This window comes from Neophocaena asiaeorientalis, unplaced genomic scaffold (genome assembly GCF_003031525.2).
Source record: "Neophocaena asiaeorientalis asiaeorientalis breed wild unplaced genomic scaffold, Neophocaena_asiaeorientalis_V1.1 scaffold217, whole genome shotgun sequence".
Taxonomy (NCBI): domain Eukaryota; kingdom Metazoa; phylum Chordata; class Mammalia; order Artiodactyla; family Phocoenidae; genus Neophocaena; species Neophocaena asiaeorientalis.
In genome coordinates, this window is record NW_020172293.1 from 6,550,098 (window position 1) to 6,571,086 (window position 20,989).

A 20,989-nucleotide genomic window follows, 5' to 3' on the forward strand; every position below is an offset into this window, starting at 1 on the left:
ATTATACATTTCAGCAGTACAAAAGCTCTTTTCAATTCACAACTCCATCATGGCGGAGAATGTTGGTTTCTTAGCAAATGTTCATTTTCCCCTCCTCCTTATAAAAAGGTTAGGTAATTTATTCAAAGTTATGGAGTTAGTAAATGGTGGATGGAGTTCATACCCAAACCCAGGTTTACTTGGTTTTAGGGTCATATCCCTGTCCTCTTTTGTATACTGCATACAGGATACGACTCATATGTGTTGGTTCAGGAAAATAGAGAGGACGTTCTACACGAGTTGAGACCTAAAAGATAAATCTGGAGTTTTTCAGGTAGTCAAGGTGAGAAAGAGTAATATGGGCAAAAAGGAACAACACGAACGCTCATAAGAATACTAGAAGTGCACGGTATGCTAAAGAACAGAAAACAGCCAAATGCAAATAAAGCTTCGTTCTAGAATTTCTTCAGGCATTTGATTCAAATCTATACTCATCGAATCTTGCAATCATAGAATCACAAGCCACCTAGTCAAATCCCCAAAGAGGCAAAATACCACGATGGTTCATAACTTAGAGGAGTACAGATGCTGGCCAGAAGACTGAGGTTTAAACCTGAACTCCACCGCCTTTCTTGCTCTTTGTCTTTGGTAAAATTACTTAATTTCACAGTCTCATCTCCTTACCTGCCAAATTAGACACCGTATCATCTGCTCTGTAGGTTTATGCAAAGGCCAAAGGCATGTCAAACACTTAAGAGGTGCCTGATGTAAGCCAGTAGCATACCTCAGATTTTTAACATTTGCGTCAAATGAAAGAAAAGCCATAGGATGGTTCTAGCAACTATGACTACATATTTTCATTTTCCTTTAGCCTGCCCCAGGCAACACCTGCCCCACACCTGGTAGAATGGACACTCCTTAACTGTTCCACATTCCAATTGTACTCTGTTGTGTGGATGTACCATAGTTTATTCAGCCACTCTCCTATATGTGGGCATTTAGGTTGTTTCCAATATTTTGAAATTATAAAAATGCTTACAGCAAGTAACCTTTTGGACACTTATTCTCATAGTGCTGGAATTGTACCAACAGTATAAATTCTAGAAGTGGAATCGTTAGGTTCAAAAACTAAATGAATATGTAGTATTTTTAGATGTTGCCAAAAAAAAATTATACCAATTTACCATACAAATATATACCAATTTTTATACCATGAAAATTATACCAATTTGCATTTCTACTAGCCAAGTGCTTGTTTCTTTATATCCTTACCAACAGAATATGTTGCTCATCAGAGAGGTGGGGAATAGCATCTTAGTATGGTTTGAATTTGTCTTTATCTCATGAATGAAGTTGAATTATTTTCATATGTTTAAGCATAATTTTACATATTTTTAAACTAATCACTGTCCATTTTCTTAATGTGATGTTTGGACTTCCCCATATTTTAAAACAGCTCTTTAAGTATTAGGGATATTTTCATTTTTCTGAGATATATAATACAAGCATTTTCTCTCAGATTGCCAGCTGTCTTTTGATGTTACATATTGTATATTTTGTGCCATGCAAAAGATTCTTTCTAACCAAAATTTATGTAGTCAAATTTATCAGTATTATGTTTGATTGCATTTGGACTTGAGTCATTGAAAAAAGGTTTATTCTTACATCCAGATTATAGAGGAATTCACCATGTATGTAAATGGTTTTAAATTCACCCTAGGACGTATAATTTCATTTTGAATTCTGATCTACCTGAAGTTTATTTTTATGTGTGTATGGTGTGAGGTGTGGTTCTAATTTTTATCTTTTTCCAAATAGCTAACTAGTTGCCCCAACACTGCTTGAAAGTCGATCCTGTTCAGTGACTTAGGATGTCATCTGTACCATTTACTAAATTTTCATGTGCAATTGGATATATTTCTAGAATTTTTACTCTATTCTGTTAGTCTGAAATGTCTTTAATGCCTATTCAAGTTCCTGTACCACATTGCTTTAATGATAAGGACTTAATTCTGCTTATTCTAGGGCTACTCAGCCTCTAGTAGCTTGTCTTTTTCAGTGTTTAACCAGTTAATTCCATGTGTATTTTTCCATGGGAACTTTAGTACCAAATTGTTTACCCCAATTTGTGGGTATTTTTGTAGGGATTGTGTTAAATTTATAGATTAACCGAGGGAGAACCAAGGTCCTTAAGATGTTGCGTCAGCTACCCAGGAAAGGAAAATGTCTTTCTACCTGTTTAAGACTTTTGGGATTGTTTTTAATCATACAGGTTTGCTTTTATTTTTTACATTTATTCCTAAATATTTTATCTTTTTATTTTTGTTGTGAGTAGGGTTTCCTTTTCCACTTTTTCCTCTAGTTTTGTGTATACAGACTATTGATTTCTGAATGCTAATTTTATATCCTCCAAACTTATTGAATTGATTTTAACTTTTGAATTAATATTTAGGATTATTTTCTAAGGTTTTCCAGGTATACTATCATGATAATTTAACTTCTTTCCTAATTTTTATGCTTCCTTTTTTGTTTTTTTGTCTTGTTTTGTTTTTGGTCAAATTGTATTGACTACTATGTCTCATAAAAATGTTAAATATCAGTGAAGATAGTGGTCATATGTGCCTTGTTCCTAACATCTTCATGGAAATGCCTTTTGTGATTCTCTATTAAGATGCTGAATTTAGGAATAAAGAATTTATTTTTTATAATATCAAGGAAGCATCAATTGGATATCAATTCATATTTTCCTTAATGCTTTTTTTGAAAAGACTTAAGACTTTTTTTTAAAACCCTGGAGAAAATCGTAATAGATTTCTTTGGCTCTCTGCTTTTAGAAGTCTAATGCTTGACTAATCCCTTTTCCTTATTATTTGGTCTTTTTCCCTAGAGGTCATGAGGATATTTTTCTTTGGTTTAGAGCTTAATATTTTTACTAGGATATATCTTGGAGTTGCTAGGTTTGTGTCAAATTTCCCAAGTAACTGTTGACCCTTTCATTATGTAAATTCAGGTTTTCTTTCATTGCTGAAAGTTTTCTTGGATTATAGTTTTAAATATTAATTCTGTTCCATTGTTTTGTTTTTCCTTTTTAGGGACTCAAACTGCAGTTGATCTTTGAACAACTTGGGGTTTAAGAACTCCAACTCCTGCACAGTTGAAAATCCATGCATAATTTTACAGTCAGCCCTCTGTATTTGAAGTTCCACATCCTCAGATCCAAGCATTCATGAAACGTGTTGTACTGTAGTGCATATTTTTTTGGAAAAAATCTGCATATAAGTGGGCTTATAATCTGCATATAAGTTGTGTGCAGTTCAAATCCATGTTGTACAAGGGTCAACTGTACATCCATATTCTTTGTCTTCCACTTCAAATACTTTCTCTTTTGTTCTTTTTACTTTATCTCATTTTCATTCCCTTGGTTATTTCCCAACCTTTGTTCACAATTCCTTAATAAATTTAAATATGTCCTCCTTTGGGAGAACTGTAATTTAGTCTTTCTTTCTTTTTTATTTAATTTTTTTCCTGAGTTCCATTGATTCTTATTCGATTCTTACTGTCTTGTTGTCCATTTGTACTTAGACTTTGAATTTCTCAATTAAGAATTTTTTTCCAATATCCCTAAATGTTTTTTCTGACAATATTTAATTCACTTTGGAGTTGGGGTCTTAGAGTATTTTCTTTTTTGCTTCATCTTTCTTTATTTATTTCCTTCTTTCTTCCTTTTTCTCTTTCTTTCTTTTTTTGGTGGGGGAAGGAGAGTGTTCATAAGCTAAATTTTATTTTAAACAGTGGTTTTGTAGAGGTGGAAATTGCATTTATTCTTCATTTCAAGCCTAGGGCTGTAATGAGGTAGTTTACAAGATTCCTAGTTTAAGAGCACCCTCTTCTGTCATTGTAGAATTCCCAGAGTTTCTTTAATGGGTGACATTTTTCTTTTTTGGTATCCATGCTGTCCTACAAACTGGAGAGCAATTTCTTTTTAGTATAATGAGCACATCATAGGCTCACTCAGTATATTGGGTTGGCCAAAAGATTAGTTTGGGTTTCTCTGTAAGATGTTATGGAAAAACCCAAATGAACTTTTTGGCCAACCCAATACTTCTTGCAGCACACATAGAAAGGACCCAAGAGTTCCTCTGTGGTTGATAGTCTGGGTTATGGTGAGGCCATATGCTCATATCAATAATTTAAGAACATATTTAAAAGTATTGATATTTTTTCCTGGAAACTTCAGAACTTTCTATTTGTATTCATTTGTTCATCCTTCATTCAATATATCATTCAAATGGTTCTTACAATGTCAGGTATGAATTTGGTACTAGTCATGAAAAGGTATGGAAAACATACCTTTTGAAGACAATGGTCTTCAAAATGTTTGCCCACACACCCCAAAAGAGTTTTCGAAAAAACTTTGTAGTCCCTTTAATTTTAAGTCAAAGTTAAATTTTTTTCATCTTTAAGAAACTGCAAAGGATGCACTCTCCAGGCTACTATAAATAAAACTCTTAGACCGCTCAAATGTAGACACTGAAACGTAAATACCATAGTGATTGGATACACATCACCTTCCAACAAAAAATACATGAAGACATTTGCCTTTAATATTTAGAATTTTTAATAGTTCCTTTTCCTCCTTAAACTAGTATTTTGATTTCCCTTTCCAACTGATTTTTATCCTTCATATTACAGATTATTTTCAGTGAGCATAACTGTCTAAGAGTTTATCCTTACATATAGAGCTAGTAAAAATTGGGAAAAACAAAATTTGATAGTCATAAAAAATGATATTGCATTGGAAATATATTTCTTAATAGGATAGGTAGGGCAGGTTTTAAATAGGTAATTTCGTAAAACAAACACTTGTAAAAAAACATAATGAGGGAAGCAATAGCGGAGCCCAGAAGGAGCAATGAGCCATTCTTCCTGGTTGGTATGGGAAAGGATTCCCAGAGAAAATGCCATTTATATTGGATCTTAAGCATTAAAAGGCATCCTTTGGGAAAATAGGGTAGAAAAAGAAAACTCTAGGCAGAGGGAACAGTGCGTGCAAAGCTTGGAGAAAGAGGAGAAGACCGCCTGTCAAGGCAAAAGATCTTTTTGGACATGTTAAATTTGTGATGCCTATTAGATATCCAGATGTGATCTGGTGTCTTTTTGGGGACTGAATTTAAGAATGTGGAATTTAGTGGCATAGGTTTGGGCTGCTGATAAATTGTATTCAAAGCCAATAAATTAACCCAAGCTTAGATGAGATCATATAGTAAGTGAGGGTAGGAAGAAAAGAGAAGAATTTCAAGCACTGAGGATTGGAGTACTACAACATTGCAGGAAAGGGAAGGAACAAGTAAAGAAAAGTGAGAGTGATGGCCAGTGATATCCCCCAAATCAGGTAAAGAAAAAGGGTAATTCACTCTCAAACACTCCCATGTAGAGAAGGTAAGAAATGATAAATTACCATTTTTATTGCCTTTTAAATTCCAGGTTAAAGTGCCTTTCTAATATAAGGGTTTCCTAGAAATGGTATTTAAAATTTCCAAAAGGTATTTTTTTTTTGTCACCCGTCTATTTTTTATTTCTTTTGGATATTTAGGAATTTTTGCTTTCTGTATTTTGTTACTATGTTATTTGATACACAGAGAGTTTTGCCTATTGTAACTTTTTAGAGTGTATCATTTTAATTTAAAATGATATAGCCTTTTAAAAACGATATAGCCTTTAAAAAATGTGCTTATACTATAATTCTGTGGGGTTTTGATATTAATAAGGTCATTACTGTGTATTTTTATTTTTATTAGCCAAATCATTTTTTCTTACCTTTTGTTTCAGTCCTTCTTCTAGATATATTTCTTGTTTAAAATGAAATTATGCATGAAATATAATATAAAATGTTGATGTAATAAGAATATATATGAAATAAATATATATAGTAAAATTTTATATATGTATGTAATTATATATGTATTTTAAATCTGATGTTGCTTCCTATGTCTCTCTTTTAGCCTGGCTAACTTCTTTTCTTTTCTTTCTTGTAACCTCTTTCCTGCCCTCCATATTAATTTGGAATTTACGTTACATAGGTTTCTAATAAACATATTGGTATAATTGAAATAATGATCGAGCCTCCTTAAGTGAGGAATAATTTACCTCTTTTGGCTCACGGTTTGCGTCTTCAGCCCTCAGACATGCCAAGTTGTTAATGTTTCTCAAGTAAAGGAAAACCATGGTTCACCTAGTAGTTTCTACTCCTGTGGATAATTACAAGCTCCCAGCAACACAAATGACCTTATACATTCTCTTTCTTCTGGATTATAGATAAAACCTTAGATTCCAAGAGGAAATCCAAAGGTTTTTGTGAGAGGCTTCCTCAGGAAACCATGAAATTCTTGTATTCACAATGGCCTGGATGAGAGGTGGGCTTTGGCCTTCTGTCCTTACTTCTTTGGGTAACAAAGACAATGAATTCCCACTCTTGGGAATAAGAGAACAGGGCTTGACATAAAGCCAAAACCTTTCCACAGTGCCCTATAGTTACTCTAAAACTATATTCTAAAGCTGTCTTCACTTAACCTTAAATCCAAAAGTGAGTACCTGTATGTGACAAATGAACTGGACATTAAATTTAATTGGAAATGAATCTGACACTAAGTGCAATTAGAAATAATTTAACCATTATTTGGCATTTCATTAAGACACATTATGCTTAAAGTAAGGAATTGTGCAAGGATAAGTCAAAGGATGGGTATTGCAAGATACTGTGAAACAAAATATTCAAGAACCAAATGACCAGGACTTCCCTGGTGGCACAGTGGTTAAGAATCCACCTGCCAATGCAGGGGACATGGGTTCCATCCCTGGTCTGTGAAGATCCCACATGCCGCAGAGCGACTAAGCCCGTGAGCCACAACTACTGAGCCTGCGCTCTAGAGCCCGCGAGCCACAACTACGGAGCCTGCGTGCTGCAACTACGAAGCCCACGAGCCTACAGCCTGTGCTCCACAACAAGAGAAGCCACTGCAGTGAGAAGCCCGCGCACCGCAACGAAGAGTAGCCCCTGCTCGCTACAACTAGAGAAAGCCCGCACACAGCAACGAGGACCCAAGGCAGCCAATAAATAAATAAATAAAATAAATTTATTAAAAAAAAATAAGAACCAAATAATCTGGAGTAGGATTAATGGGGTTAATTAAATGATGACAAGCCCATATATTAAATACTATACACTATACAGCATAAAACAGTGGCGTAGTAATACTGATGGCTAGCATTCCTGTAATGTCTTTTATGTGTCAGGCTCTATGCAGAATGTCTTACATATATTAACCCCTTTAAATCTCATATCTGCTCTATGAGGTAAGTGCTGATATTTTCTCCGTCTTACCAAAGAAGAAGCAGAAACACAGTCAGGTTGAGGGATTTACCCAATATTAGACAGCTGGTAAGTAGTGGATCTAGAGTCATGTTTACTGACGTGGAAGAACAGCATGATATTTCATGAAGAGATTAAAAAAAACACAGCACAAAGTATACTGCAAAGTGTAATTCACATTTCAGTAAGAAATAAATGTGCGCTCGTGTGTGCATGTTTGTGAAAGGAAAGCCACATGGATATAAGCCATACTACTCAAGAGTAGGATTTAGGCGTTGGGATTTCTACTTTTTGCCTCATACACTATTTTATGCTTTTAAAAACTTTTATTGCAATACACATGTATCACTTTTGCAGTTCACAATTTAAAGAAATAAAAATTTGAATGAAGAGACTACCATATTATACTATGAAAAAAATATTCAAAAGTCTCTTTTTTTCACCCCTACATAGCAGATAGCACTCAGTCCAGACAGTTATTTTGATGGTAATTAGTTACTTAGCTATTTGCAAAGTATTATTTACTATCAAAAGTAACATATTAAAATACTTCATTAGCTTTCTGGTTAGTGAATTCCTTTATACATTTTGCTGCATTAATTTCCTTTCTTTGGTCCTTCTCTCTGTCAATCCTCCTGTCACATCTCCTCCCCACATTAGAGTTTTCTCACTTGAGAGAAAGAAGTTTCGAACATCACCATCTGGATTTCAATTTTTAAAGTTTATTTAAGTACATGAGGATGTTGCCAAGAACGCAAAACTCTTTGCTTGCTCAGCTGAGACTAACTGCAGTGGGGAGCTTTCCTGTCTAACCATCAGGGTTAGAGAAGACAAAAATTCAAATGTCCTTACTGTAAACAGCTGACACCAAACAACATGACCCACTCAGCTGATGCTTAATAAACATTTACGCCATCATTCTCAATTTCTTCCAGGAGATTTTTAGAAATTAATATTACTTATTCTGTATTTCCATCAAGTTATAGTTTGTGGTAAGTTAATTTCCATGGAAACCGATACAGGGAAAAGTATAATTTTGCTAAGATGCTGTGAGATAAATTATGTAGTGCATTTGAGAGCCAAATACTTTGAGAAACCCATTAATATTTCCATTTCAACAATGTTAAAACAGTGTTATATTTCATCATAAAATTTTTTGTTGTTGTTTTACTTGGTAGAGGTTTTTGCATTTTTTAGGGATAAACAACTTTTCCTAAAATATGAGTGTTGACTCAGAAGGATATAAGAATGTAAACAACTATTAATGTTGTTTTCCAGATACTTCTGCGTGCTTTGTTATGACTTGAGTATCAACCTGAAACCATTTCTCTAATAAGCAAGGGTAATATATCCATCGGTCTGTTAGACTAACAAGTCATAAACACAAATATAATGGAATATGCATCATTTCCTTTAGAATTTATGAAACAGTTTGCACAATTTCCTAAAGGGTGAGCGAAAAAAAAAAAGTCAAGCCGTCTTTGATATGCAGTATAAATAATTCCCAGAAGAAATCACAAGGACTGTTTTTGTTTATTTTTGCTTTAAGTATGCAAGTATGTTCCTTATCTGTGCCTTAACCTTAGCTACTCATAAGCATCCACTGAAAAAAACGGAAAAAGCTTCTATTTATGAAATAATTTTATCCTTGTCTTGTTAGAAAAGAAAAATATGGAATTTGAAATAAAAAGGGAGATAGGAAATACAGACACTAAGTTCATCTGAAATAGGATGATATCCATATAAAACATTTTTTTATAACCTTACATAAATATTAAAAAAAGGAATAATGAGTACTATTAAAGCCATCTGTCCCATACAATATAAAATGTTGAGAGACATAAAGTCATGTGAAATAATTGATATTTTTCTAAAATACACTCACATCTTCCTTTCTCTTATTCAGACAGATAAGTGTAAATGGTGTCATTATCCACTATTTTTACCTTAATAACCACATGTTCATTCATTAGATCAGCCTCAAGAAAAATAAAACGACAACAATACACGTTAAAAGAAAAAAAAAAGGCAATGGTTCTTACCGACACATAGGACCGTTTTTCTCCACTACACAAGTCCCACCATTTCTGCAGTAACCTCTTGGACACTCTAAAACGAAGCATCCAAAAACCCACAGTTAATTATAAATATTACTAGGAAGAAGGAGAATGTATTACTGGTAGTCGTTGCATTAAATCTAATCATGGAGAGTAAACTGCTTCTAGTTGCTAAAAGCACAGAATTCTTTTAGGTTACTTTCCTGTACCCCCCAAATTTGTTCGATGCCGCCTGCTGTCCTGGACGTGTTCATTCTCTTTACATGTGCAGTGCTTGACCACAAGAGACTTTTTTTCTCCCGTGGATTAGGTACAATCTACTTATTTAGAATGTCTGCATGCCATATTTGCAATTACACTGAAATGTTTTCTTTACTGAAACATTTCTTCAGCTCCACACTGCTGTCACTGTACCACGGCAGATAAATGCTTTGCATGGGTGACTGTCATTTTGATAAGATGTCACTTGTGTGCACGCTCTTGTCCTAGCTCCACGTCCGTGGCAGACGTCAGCACAGCTCAAATGGATCCTCGATGCCCTGGCCCTGCTTATTTTGCTGCTCGTACCATTCCTGAGTTCTAGGTTAGCATGAACATTTATTTTCAAAGGTGGTTTGTTTATAGGTTAAAAAGAAGCGAAATAGTTTCACGTAGTCACAGTTGTAGAAGTGATTAGTGATTTCAACTCTTTCCTTTACACCGTCTCCTTGTACTGTCACTACAAAATCCTGATCCATTAAGACCTGCCAATTTCCTTACTTAATCCCCTAGTTACTCTTCTTGGCTTTTTTAACACCTCCTCTCTTGTAGGAGACCATTCTTCCCCGGTTGGGCTACCATAACTCTAATACTTGATGGAAACCTACACTGCCTTTAATTTGTAATTCAACACATCTATTCTGAGTCCCTGTTCGATGTCTGGCACTCGGCTAGGCACTGGATATGGAATGATAAATAATATAGGAAGCTTACACAGCTGTTAAGGCTGCGGGCACTGGAGCCAGACCACCTGAGTTGAAATTTCAGCTCAGTTTATTAACTGTGTAATACCGAGTAGGGTAACCAATCTCTCTGTGCCTCAGGTTTCTCTCTGTTAAACAGGGTTAAAAAACAGTTCCTATCTCACAGGGTTGTTGAGAATGTTAGAACACTAGGCTCATAGCATGAGTTTAAGAAATGCTGATCTAAAAATGATATAGGCATAGTCTCTGCTCTCACTGACCTTCCAACTTCATGGAGGATGCAAAAAAGCGATGAGGGGATTAAAATACAGTATTAAAAGTAGTCTAATTTGGGATGAATGTAACAAGGGTAATGGGAACACCAAGGAGAGCACATAAGTCAAATTTGGGGAATAAGGAAAAGCTTTCCAGAAAAACTTTTATTTGGGCAGGTGTGCGTGTGTGCGTGTGTGTGTGCGTACCTGTGTGTAAAGGTAAGCATAGAGACACAGAGGCATGAGAAGAGAATGTGGTGTACTTGACAAACTGAGGGAAGTTCAGCCTGGTTGGACTGTTGGCAATATGAAGTATAGTAAGTATGAGAGAAGGTCAGAGACACACAGGGGCCAGATCATCTGGGTTCAGTGAAGAGTTTAAACTTTATCCTAGGAGACCAGGATTTTAAGAAGGGAAGTAGTATGCTTTGTGCTTTAGAAAGATAATTATGGCTACAGAGTTTACAGTCAACAGAAGGGCCAAGAGTAAAATCTGAGAACACAGTTAAGTCTTTTGTAGCAAAATCCAGGAATGCCTGAATGAAAGGGATGGGGTGGGAGCATTCACAGTTGTGGGAATTTATAAGATATTTAAATGTTGGGATTGAAACATCTTGGTGATTATTTGGGAAAGTCAAGGATGACGTTCAGATTTCTGACTGGGTTACTGGTTAATTGATGGCTTGATTCCTTGAGTTGGGGGATTTATGGGAAAGGAAGATTTTAAAGGGAAAGATGCTGTGTTGTAGGTGCCTAAGGGACATCCAAGTGGAAGTATTCAGTGGGCAGGATTTGTAGGTCTGAAGCCAAGATGAAATATTAACACACAGAGAGAAGCCATTTACTTGGGTAGGGGAAGAATGATGATCGTGAGGCACAGTAGGAAAGTAAAGAGGAGAAATAGAAACATTACATAGGCAATATTCACTGAAGGAAAACGTGGGAGGATAGGGCGTCTCAAGGGAGTCAGGTTGTCATGCCAGTCTCTGAATGTTCAGAAGGGGATACAAGAGGCATTAGGAAAGAGGAAAATAGGGAAGGTGGGAGGGTGCATTTTGGGGAAAAACTTGAAATATACCATGTATTTGGTATCTTGTTTGCTTCAAAAGTTTTCAGTGTTTTGCTTTCCCAGGGGTATATTTCCCATCTTGCCTTCCTCAAATCTTCCCATTTAACTGTAAGAGGGAAGTGCAGTGCTGGAGATGAGTGTAAAGAGCTACACCCCTTAGGCTTCGGGGGCAGACTCAGCTGAACAGAGCAAATGTGAAACTTCCTTCATAAACAAGAAATTAGCTGGTCTGACTAAAAATAGCCCATCAATATGATAAAGCATAAATAGATACATACCTTGTTAGAGAAACCATTTTATGGTTATTTTGGGTCTTGGTACAATTTTAATCTTCCTCAAATAAGAGTTGTGTTTTAGCAAAAAAATCAGTAGAGTGTCTGATACTGCACGACATCAAAATATACACAGCTGCATATTTTTTTCTGGGGTCATTAAAATTTGCTTTGATGCCTGCTTTACACCAGAATGATTCTGTGGGAATCTAAATATGTATTTTCTTGCACGAGATAGTGGAGCACAGTGGAAAGAACGCAGGCATTGGCTGCAATAAAGAGTGAATCCTGGTGTTTGGGTGGACAGAAGATTTGTAGATTATCTCTGCGAGAAGTTTCTCTAAGTTTCTGCCTTAGACCCAGGTTCTTTATCCAGAAGATGGAAAGACACAGTACAAGTATTTTCATCTTTAATCTACTCAAAACAATTTACAGCAGAGAGCAGATGAAGTGGGGAAAGACATGGGTACACTAGGTAGTAATGAAGAGACTAAATATTTTTAGTAGATAATAGTTGGGACCTAGAAATCCATAAGTGTAAAATTAGAATTAGCACTATTATTGTCTCACTGCCTTGTACCCTCTTGAATTGGTTATTATGACCATGTGTCTGGAAGCCAATAGGACTCACAGTTAACTATGTGGAAATATCATTCTGTAAAGGATTCACATTCAATCCCACTCTGGTGTGTTACTTTGGACGAGCAGAAAAGCACAGATAAGCTGGACAAGTGATCAGTATAAAAACAAAAGTAACTTTTGAGCTTAAATCTAAATAATTTGCAGCTAGGCACACACACAAACATATATATATATATATATATATATATTTTTTTTTTTTCCTTCTAAATTCCATGGAGACCAGGGAAGTGATGGCTATTCCATGATGGACTCTTGGGAAGACTGATAACCATGTGAGTCCTGGTTTTTCCCTCTGTGATACTCGGTTTAGTTAATGAGTTATGTGTTGCCATTGGGCTAGGTATTTTAGGTATAAGGTTCATCATGTTTAAAGTGAGGATGACCTTTTTTATAGGACTGTTGGGAGGATAAAATTAAATTTATTTATAACAATTTTACACTAGCGAATGGTATGCATAAAGTATTAAATGATTGTTCTCATCCATCTCTCTATATTTGGAGGTTCTTTGAGTTTGCCATGAAACCTAATTTCTATTACCACTGCTCTCTCTCCAAATTCTTCTCTTTCTTTTATTTTCCCTCTTCTGTCATCATGATCACCATCACCACTACTGTTTACTGAAGACTTGCTCTATGTCAGAGACTGTCCCAAGAGTTTTACTGGTGTTACTTCATTTATTCCTCACAACATTATGTGGTATATCCCATACTTACCTTTTTTTTTTTTACAGAGGAAGAAACTGATCAATAATATAATGTGCTCAAGTTAATAGCAAGGGAGCACCAGATATTCAACTAAATTCTGGTCCTCTAATTCTAAAGCCTGTTAGTATAAAAATGTCAAATAATTATTCAGTTCAGAATTTCTATCACCCCTTGTGTTTCTTGATATTATGGGATCAAGAACCCTTTTGAATTGTATGGTATTTATGGGTTGTCATGGATTAAATATATATATATATATTTATTTATACACACACAATAAATTACATGTAGTTTCAGGAGCTCTGTGGATTAAAAGAGTTCACCAGAAGCTTGTGCAGCAAACCAAATTCCTAGTGGGCACGGACTGTTCCTTTATCTTGAAATCCCAGCACAAGAACTGCAGGAGGGATTAACCGTATTTCAGAAACTTGAAGTAACTTCACAGTACTTGTATGAGAAGTTTTGTGTTATGTTTTGGTTTGGTTTTCAAAAGCTTCTGAAACTTTGTTAAGCTATATTGTTATTATTCATATACTAAGTTAATAATATCTCATCCTATAATTGTATATTTTTAGTGCCTTTCCCTAATTCTCCTTCAAACAGGTGATTATCATAATTACAGTATCACCTTAACATAACCTTTATTAACCTCTACTACTGCAGACGACTGGAAAAAGACTTTCAATTTACATTAACTTGGATGTAGTCTGTTCAATAATTTGCTGTTGCCTAAGCAACCAAAAGTTGCAAATAATATGCCTTTTCAATGTAATTTGGGAATAGATAGGACTCATTGAAATATACTTAACCTGCAACACTCATGCAATGCCTGAGCTTGATGTTTTTGTTAATGACTTAAACCTTGAGGTGAGGGGAGACCAGATGCTCACCATCTGTTGTGTGACCACTGGGAGAATTACTGGATGCTGTAAGGACTGGCCTCATAAATGTCTATGAAATGCTGACCTTAAAAGAACATGATGCTTGAAAAGAGAGAGGAAGGTGGAATGTGCATGGGCACAGCATGGATGAGACTTAAAGGTTTTCTTAAAAACAGTGACTTTATCATATTTGATTGACAAACTAAAAAGCATAGAAAATATAAATAAGAGAATGCATAATGTAATACGGATCTTATTTCTGAGAACTGTTTCACTAGTTCTTTATTTCACTTTAACCCAATAGCAGTGGCAATATGACCTATACTTTGTAAATGAACTAAATGAATTGGTGAGTGACAGAAATGATGGACAACAAAAATGTGTTCTATATTATTACCTATAGGTTGTCTATCACGCAGGATGAATGACAGGTCTTCTGTTTTCTGTTTCTTTGTATTTTTAAATATAGAACATGTCAAAGCAGACAATGAACCGTAACATGTTACAATATATTTGTTCTCATATAGGTCTATCCTCAAGAAAATCTCATTTTTATGTAAATACGTTTGGGTACTGGACATAAGTGCTGTGTCTTAATAGTTTCAAAGAATGGAATTATCTCATTACTATCTTTCTTACTCTGAAGAGAGTAACAGAATTTCCTTTCGGGTATCTAATCTGATGTATAAGCATGCATAGTAGAGAAGTAATGCCAAAGAGCATTCATCTTCGCGTATTTTATGGAATCAGATTTGTACACTTCTTGATTTCCCTCTGTACTCATAAAATTCAGTGCTGCACAAGTACTCATTTTTAGTAGCATAAAAAAAGATATTTTTTGCACTATGATTTTATTTGATTATCATGCTTTTGTCACTTATAATATTCTTCTATCTTGAAAGATACAAAAATATATCCTTTCCTAGTTTTGATATGAAATATCCCCAATTTATTTAGAAAATATGATTGAATACATCTTTTATCACCAATTTATATTACTGTTTAGTTGTGACATTTACATTGCCCCTAACTATCTTTTATTTTATATATCTCCTGCGTGAAATAAAAATTCAATTACTCAGGAGAGATGTTAACAATGGACTATAATAAATTAGAGACTATTAAAGCAGTTTTGATAAAAGTATAATCACAAAAACACATTATCAGATCTTATAAATGTTCTAGGGTCAGAAGAAAGAAAAATGTTTAAAAGTTAGTCTGAAGTTAAATAAATTGACTTTTAAGCATGACTAGATCAATGCAAATAGGGAGCTCTTATGAAGAAGTGAGAAAAATTACAATTTAAAAAAATTAATAACATATTAGATTGTGTAAGGGTTTCCCTATTATAGAAACCAGCAATTTGCATAGAAGAGATTATTAAATGCTAATGATGTTAAGTTATATTATATTAAATTAAAATGGTTTTTTAAATTTCATGAACATGGTTTATGTAGAGTATACATGAATTCATTATATTATATACTTGTACATTTTTTATAAATGTAGCAAATTAATGTTAACATTCTTCCTGCCCCCAAAGCAATAATAGTAATTCAATTATTCCATGCTTGATATTATTTAGAATTTCAAGTTTTAGTATATTTATTGTGTGCAGGTTAAGTTATTGGCTTATATTACAAAGAATATTTTAATGGATATACAGTACCTAAGCAGCTGGACTCATCAGGCTGGAAATCCATGCAGTCGGCAAAACCATCACAGCGCTTGTGTACTGGGATACAGCTGTTAGAAGAGGCACACATCAAAGCTCCAACAGAACAATTTTCGTTGGCTGAAAAAAAGAACAATAATTATCACTGCTTTTAAAAAACAAATTTCTTCTAATAAAATAATAAGACAGTTTATTGTTTTACCCCTCATTTTGCTAGCCCTACATTTAAACTATATATTAGAGTTCTTGGTGAAGGAAACTTCAATTTATTAAATTAAAAATTTCTTCACAAAAAGTTTGTCAGTAGAATCATCTCCCAGTTGTGCATTATGTAGTATTATTCGTGTATGGGTGTATAAAATGCATTGTATGTACTATATAGTCCAAACTGATTTTAGACTAGAGTCAAATTTAATAGCAAGGCAGATCTCTGTACTTCTGTTGCTCCCCTAACATCTCTACATTATGTGCAACTGAACTAACAGAGACTGTAATTTGTTTGAATGTTCATCCATTTCCAACTGGGTTATAAGTCATGGGTAGTCACTGGGTATCTGTTAGATCTGGGTAGTGATGTAGATCACTGCAGCCCAAGGTAATATGAGTATGTGCCTTTATAGCACTGCCAGTGCATGATGTAGGTATTTTACTAATTTCAGAGTCTCTTGTTGGCTTGATTTCAAGGGACAAGCATACATCTTGTGCATAGGACTTTGGTTGTTTCAGAAAATCGTCCTTATCAATGAACCCATCAATGATACTGACAGTTCAATGGCAATCTATTTCTGCAAAGTACTTGACCTCTCTTGGATGCTACCCTTAGTCCTGTAACTGTTTTCTTGTGTTCCTTCCTCTTGCTCTGTAGTCTTTCCAGGATTATAACTTCCTGTAAGGCAGTGGACTGTTCTACACTCCTTTTACGAGTTAGGGCTAAACCAGAACCCTTCATTCCAGGCCACCATCATGCATTTCCAGTCTCCTGTTTGCTTCAGAACCTGCAAACCAGCAGGCTTGGTTCTATTCCAGTTTTGTTCCAGCCCTATATTAATTATGTCCTGAGCCTCTTTAGGGTCATTTCTTCTATCTAGCGTTGTTATGTGCTTGGAGTAGAGGGAAAGCGTCAAAGAATGAACCTACTGCTCCATCTTGTCAGGATTTCTGGATCGATTTCAAAAGCACTAAATAATAATGATATTGATCTAAACTGCATTTCTATTCCTGTTCCTTTGAGCCCTGGGTTTCTGCAGAGATATGTGGAAGGCAGCAGTGAAGAGCCAGGGCTTTCTGGCACTTACCCCAAGTTCAACAAGAATAGCTCTGCTTCTCTCTGATGCACTTAATGGTTTCATATACAATATCTTATTTGAATACTTTAACCCAAACCTATTGCCAAAAATTTAAAAAGGATTGATCTGGAAAGTTACTTCTACTGGAATAAAGACAATTAAGTTCAAATTTCTCGAGCTAAATTGATAGTTTAGAAGACTCAGGAGTAAATATCCCCATGCATGGGTCTTGCACAGATTTTGTCAGTTCAGTCACAAATTTTTCTTTTTTTAAAGTATATTTATGGGCTGGAAGGAGTTGTTTATTTGAGTTATCATAGGTTACTGACAAAGTTCAGTTTGAGAACTGCCTATCAAAATTTATTGTCAAGTGGAACATAAAAATGTTTTTTAAGGCACCCCAATGTACATTGCAGCACTATTTACAATACCCAGGACATGAAAGCAAACGAAATGTCCATCAGCGAGGAATGGATAAAGATGTGGTACATATATACAGTGGAATATTACTCAGCTGTAAAAAAGAACAAAATAATGCCATTTGCAGCAACATGGTTGGACCTAGAGATTGTCATACTGAGTGAAGTAAGTCAGACACAGAAAGCCAAATATCATATGATATCGCTTATATGTGGAATCTTAAAAAAGGATATAAATGAACAGAAGTAGAGTGACAGATATAGAAAACAAACTTATGGTTACCAGAGGATAAGGAGGGGGAGGGATAAACTGGGAGATTGGGATGACATATACACACTACTATATATAAAATAGGTAACTAATAAGAACCTACTGTATAGCACAGGGAACTCTACTCAATACTCTGTAGTGAGTGGGAAAAGAATCTAAAAAAAGAGTGGATATATGTATATGTATATGTATAACTGATTCACTTTGCTGTACACCTGAAACTAACACAACATTATAAATCAGCTATACTCCAATAAATTTTTTTTAAAAAGGTATGTATTTCCATTGACTAAAAATGCTGGATCTGAAAAATTAAAGTGATACTCCTCATTGAGCAATTCTTCCTGCTAGAACATTAATTCACACCAATAAATATTATCGAGGTGCCACTATAAGTAAGACGTTATGCTTAGCACTTCCACTGGTGAGTGCAGGAGAGAAATTTTTAAAAACAGTAACCAAAACATATACAGCAACAAAAGCAAGATAACAACATAAGAATGATTAATGGTTCAAAATAATAATAAGAGAAATGTCATACAGCCAGACTTAGAAAAGCATTGGTATAGATAAGTATGATAAAAATAAGAGATTCCTTTAGCATAGGGAAGTCTGTAAAGGGTGAAAGTAAGAATAGAGTCTTGAGATATGTTTTAAATTTTAATGTTTCCAGAGAATAGCCATTTAGCAGAGTGGGAATCAAGTCTACAGATTGGGAATCAATAAGTTTGATACTAGAACAGTGAGTAAAAGCAGTTTGCCTTGGACTGGGGAGTTTGTGTGAAGAAGTAGGACAGACAAGTCTAAAAAATGAGCCTAAAACCGGATTGTAGAAATGGCTAAGGTGCCAGGAGAAGAGATGATCTTTAAGCTTTTCCAAAGGGTGACATAATTAAGGATATGTAATACATCAACAAGATAAATAATATTCCAAACCAAGTAAACTAAGAAATAGGATAATTTTCCAACTCCTATAAGATGAAGAGATATTTGTAAAAAATGAATGTGTGAATATATACATGCCTCAATATATCCATGTATGTGTATGTCTACATATTTTCTTATCATTGTTTTTCATTGCAAGGAGCTGAGGGACCATACAAGATAATAGTTTTATGGTTTTAAACAATATAATGTGTTGAAATTTGAATACAAAGATGATAGATACTCATCTACTTGTAAAGCATTATTTTGGACGTTTCTTCTCTCAGAAATACTAATCCAATCCATATTCCTTAACCTAATTTCCAGTGTGACTGAGAGCTTATTTTCAAGTTGACTGTACAATGAAGAGTTCTAACTTGTAATCGGTATAAATGCTCAACTATGGCCCAAACAGCATTGAAACACATAAAAAGTATATAAGAAAATAAATGGTTTCATTTGTAGAAAGTTTTACTTTTTCATTTTTATCAAAAGTTTAGATAGTTAAAAATTGGCCTTTCACTTTATGAAATTTGAAACTAAAATCTTAGTTTCTGTGGCATTTTAAATGGTATAACGTTAAAGTTAGTATTTATTAATTTCCTTTTAAAAGTGGGTTGAGGGCTTCCTTGGTGGTGCAGTGGTTGAGAGTCCGCCTGCCGATGCAGTGGACACGGGTTCGTGCCCCGGCGCTCCGCAACGGGAGAGGCCACAACAGTGAGAGGCCCGCGTACCGCAAAAAAAAAAAAAGTGGGTTGAAAATAAATTATGTATGCAATTAATACTTATTGACACCTATACAACAAAGGACTGAATGTAGCAAAGCAAATGGGATCATTAGTTTCTTTTTATCCTCCATTATTAACACATACACAACAAAAATATTTTCCGAAATTAGTCCAAATAAGTTATAAATAAAATTTATAGGAAGCTCAGGTTTCAAAATGTTGCCCTGGACAATACCTACTTTTGCCACGTTCTCTTTCAAACATTATGGTTTAATGTCTATAGAAATACTTATTTCAATCTGTCATCATCCTAGACGCTCATACTCTTTCTAATCGAAATAAGCTAAGTAACACAGAGAATTTTATGGCTTTTAGCTCATTCACTCAGGCAGACGATACATTAAAGATAAACACTTCATGAATGGCTCATCGGAGTTACTTCCATAAAGCAAAATCCCTTTTGAAGATTATAGTTGCCTCATAAGAGATATACACAAAAGTAAGGCATGTATGACTATGGGTGTGTATCCATTTACTACTAAGATGAAACTCATGGATGTAGCAGATTAAGGTTTCTAACAGCAAAGAAACTATGATCTTGGCCATAGGAATAAAGGCTACAAGCCCTTCGAGGCAGACACACACGTGGCATGGAGCAGGATGGATAGGTGTTCTATCCCTGAACTAAAACCAATCACTACTCTTATTGAAATATCTTAGCAGCTTAAATAATTTTAATAAAACTATAAATATAATTTAAAGTGGAAAGGATAATAATGTATTACGTTTGTATTATGCACTTTACCGTATTAATTCATTTAATTCTCCAATACCTCTGTAAAAAAGACTTAATCTATGATTTTAATGTTGAGTAAACTGAGAAACACTCTTGTTAGAAGCTGTCAGATGCAGAGGATGATCTTTACAGTGTGATGGAGAAGCACCAAAGGATGCTGAGATCCTACCCAACAAATTGAAAGTCCAATAATAACACTGGATGATCAAGGCTGATCCACAAGTCTTAGGAGCATGATCCATTCCCAATCTTCAGAAGTGACACTCCACTTGATGAGACGCATTGACTACTATTGGAACATAAAGTTAGATAATAGGAAAACTATGCACTTCTCCATCTGTTTTTCCCATTATCTCTATTATTGATGGATAATGTGCCTCTCCTGAGCCATTCTCCATCTTCTCTCCCTGCTCTGAGCCCTGGGAGGTTGAACTCTAAGGATACATCAACGTGCTTCTTTGCCTTCTAGCTTTGGTTGGGTTTGGTTGATAGGTAGCACCAGCAATACGTTGATGCAGAGAGAAGAGACTGTGAGATTACCACTGGTTAGCGGCTCCGTAACCAAATGCCACTCCTTTTATCAGGTAGCTCTCCTTGACTCTAGATTCAGGCAACTGCTCCCTCCTCTCACATCCTTTGTTCTATGGATGATAAAAGGCCCCGCTGTTACTATTCCTTATGGTTTTCCTACGTATATTAT

At 35.0% G+C, this 20,989-nt stretch overlaps 1 protein-coding gene across 1 annotated transcript in view; it reads right to left on the minus strand.

Moving 5' to 3' along the window:
• MALRD1 (MAM and LDL receptor class A domain containing 1) overlaps positions 1-20,989 on the minus strand; it is a 580,486-nt gene that overhangs the window by 84,843 nt on the left and 474,654 nt on the right. Inside the window, exons 36-37 of the mRNA XM_024765840.1 lie at positions 15,860-15,985; positions 9,391-9,457 (exon numbers count right to left, since the gene is read on the minus strand). Coding sequence (XP_024621608.1) covers positions 9,391-9,457; positions 15,860-15,985 — 193 coding nt within the window. The remainder of the gene's footprint in view (positions 1-9,390; positions 9,458-15,859; positions 15,986-20,989) is intronic.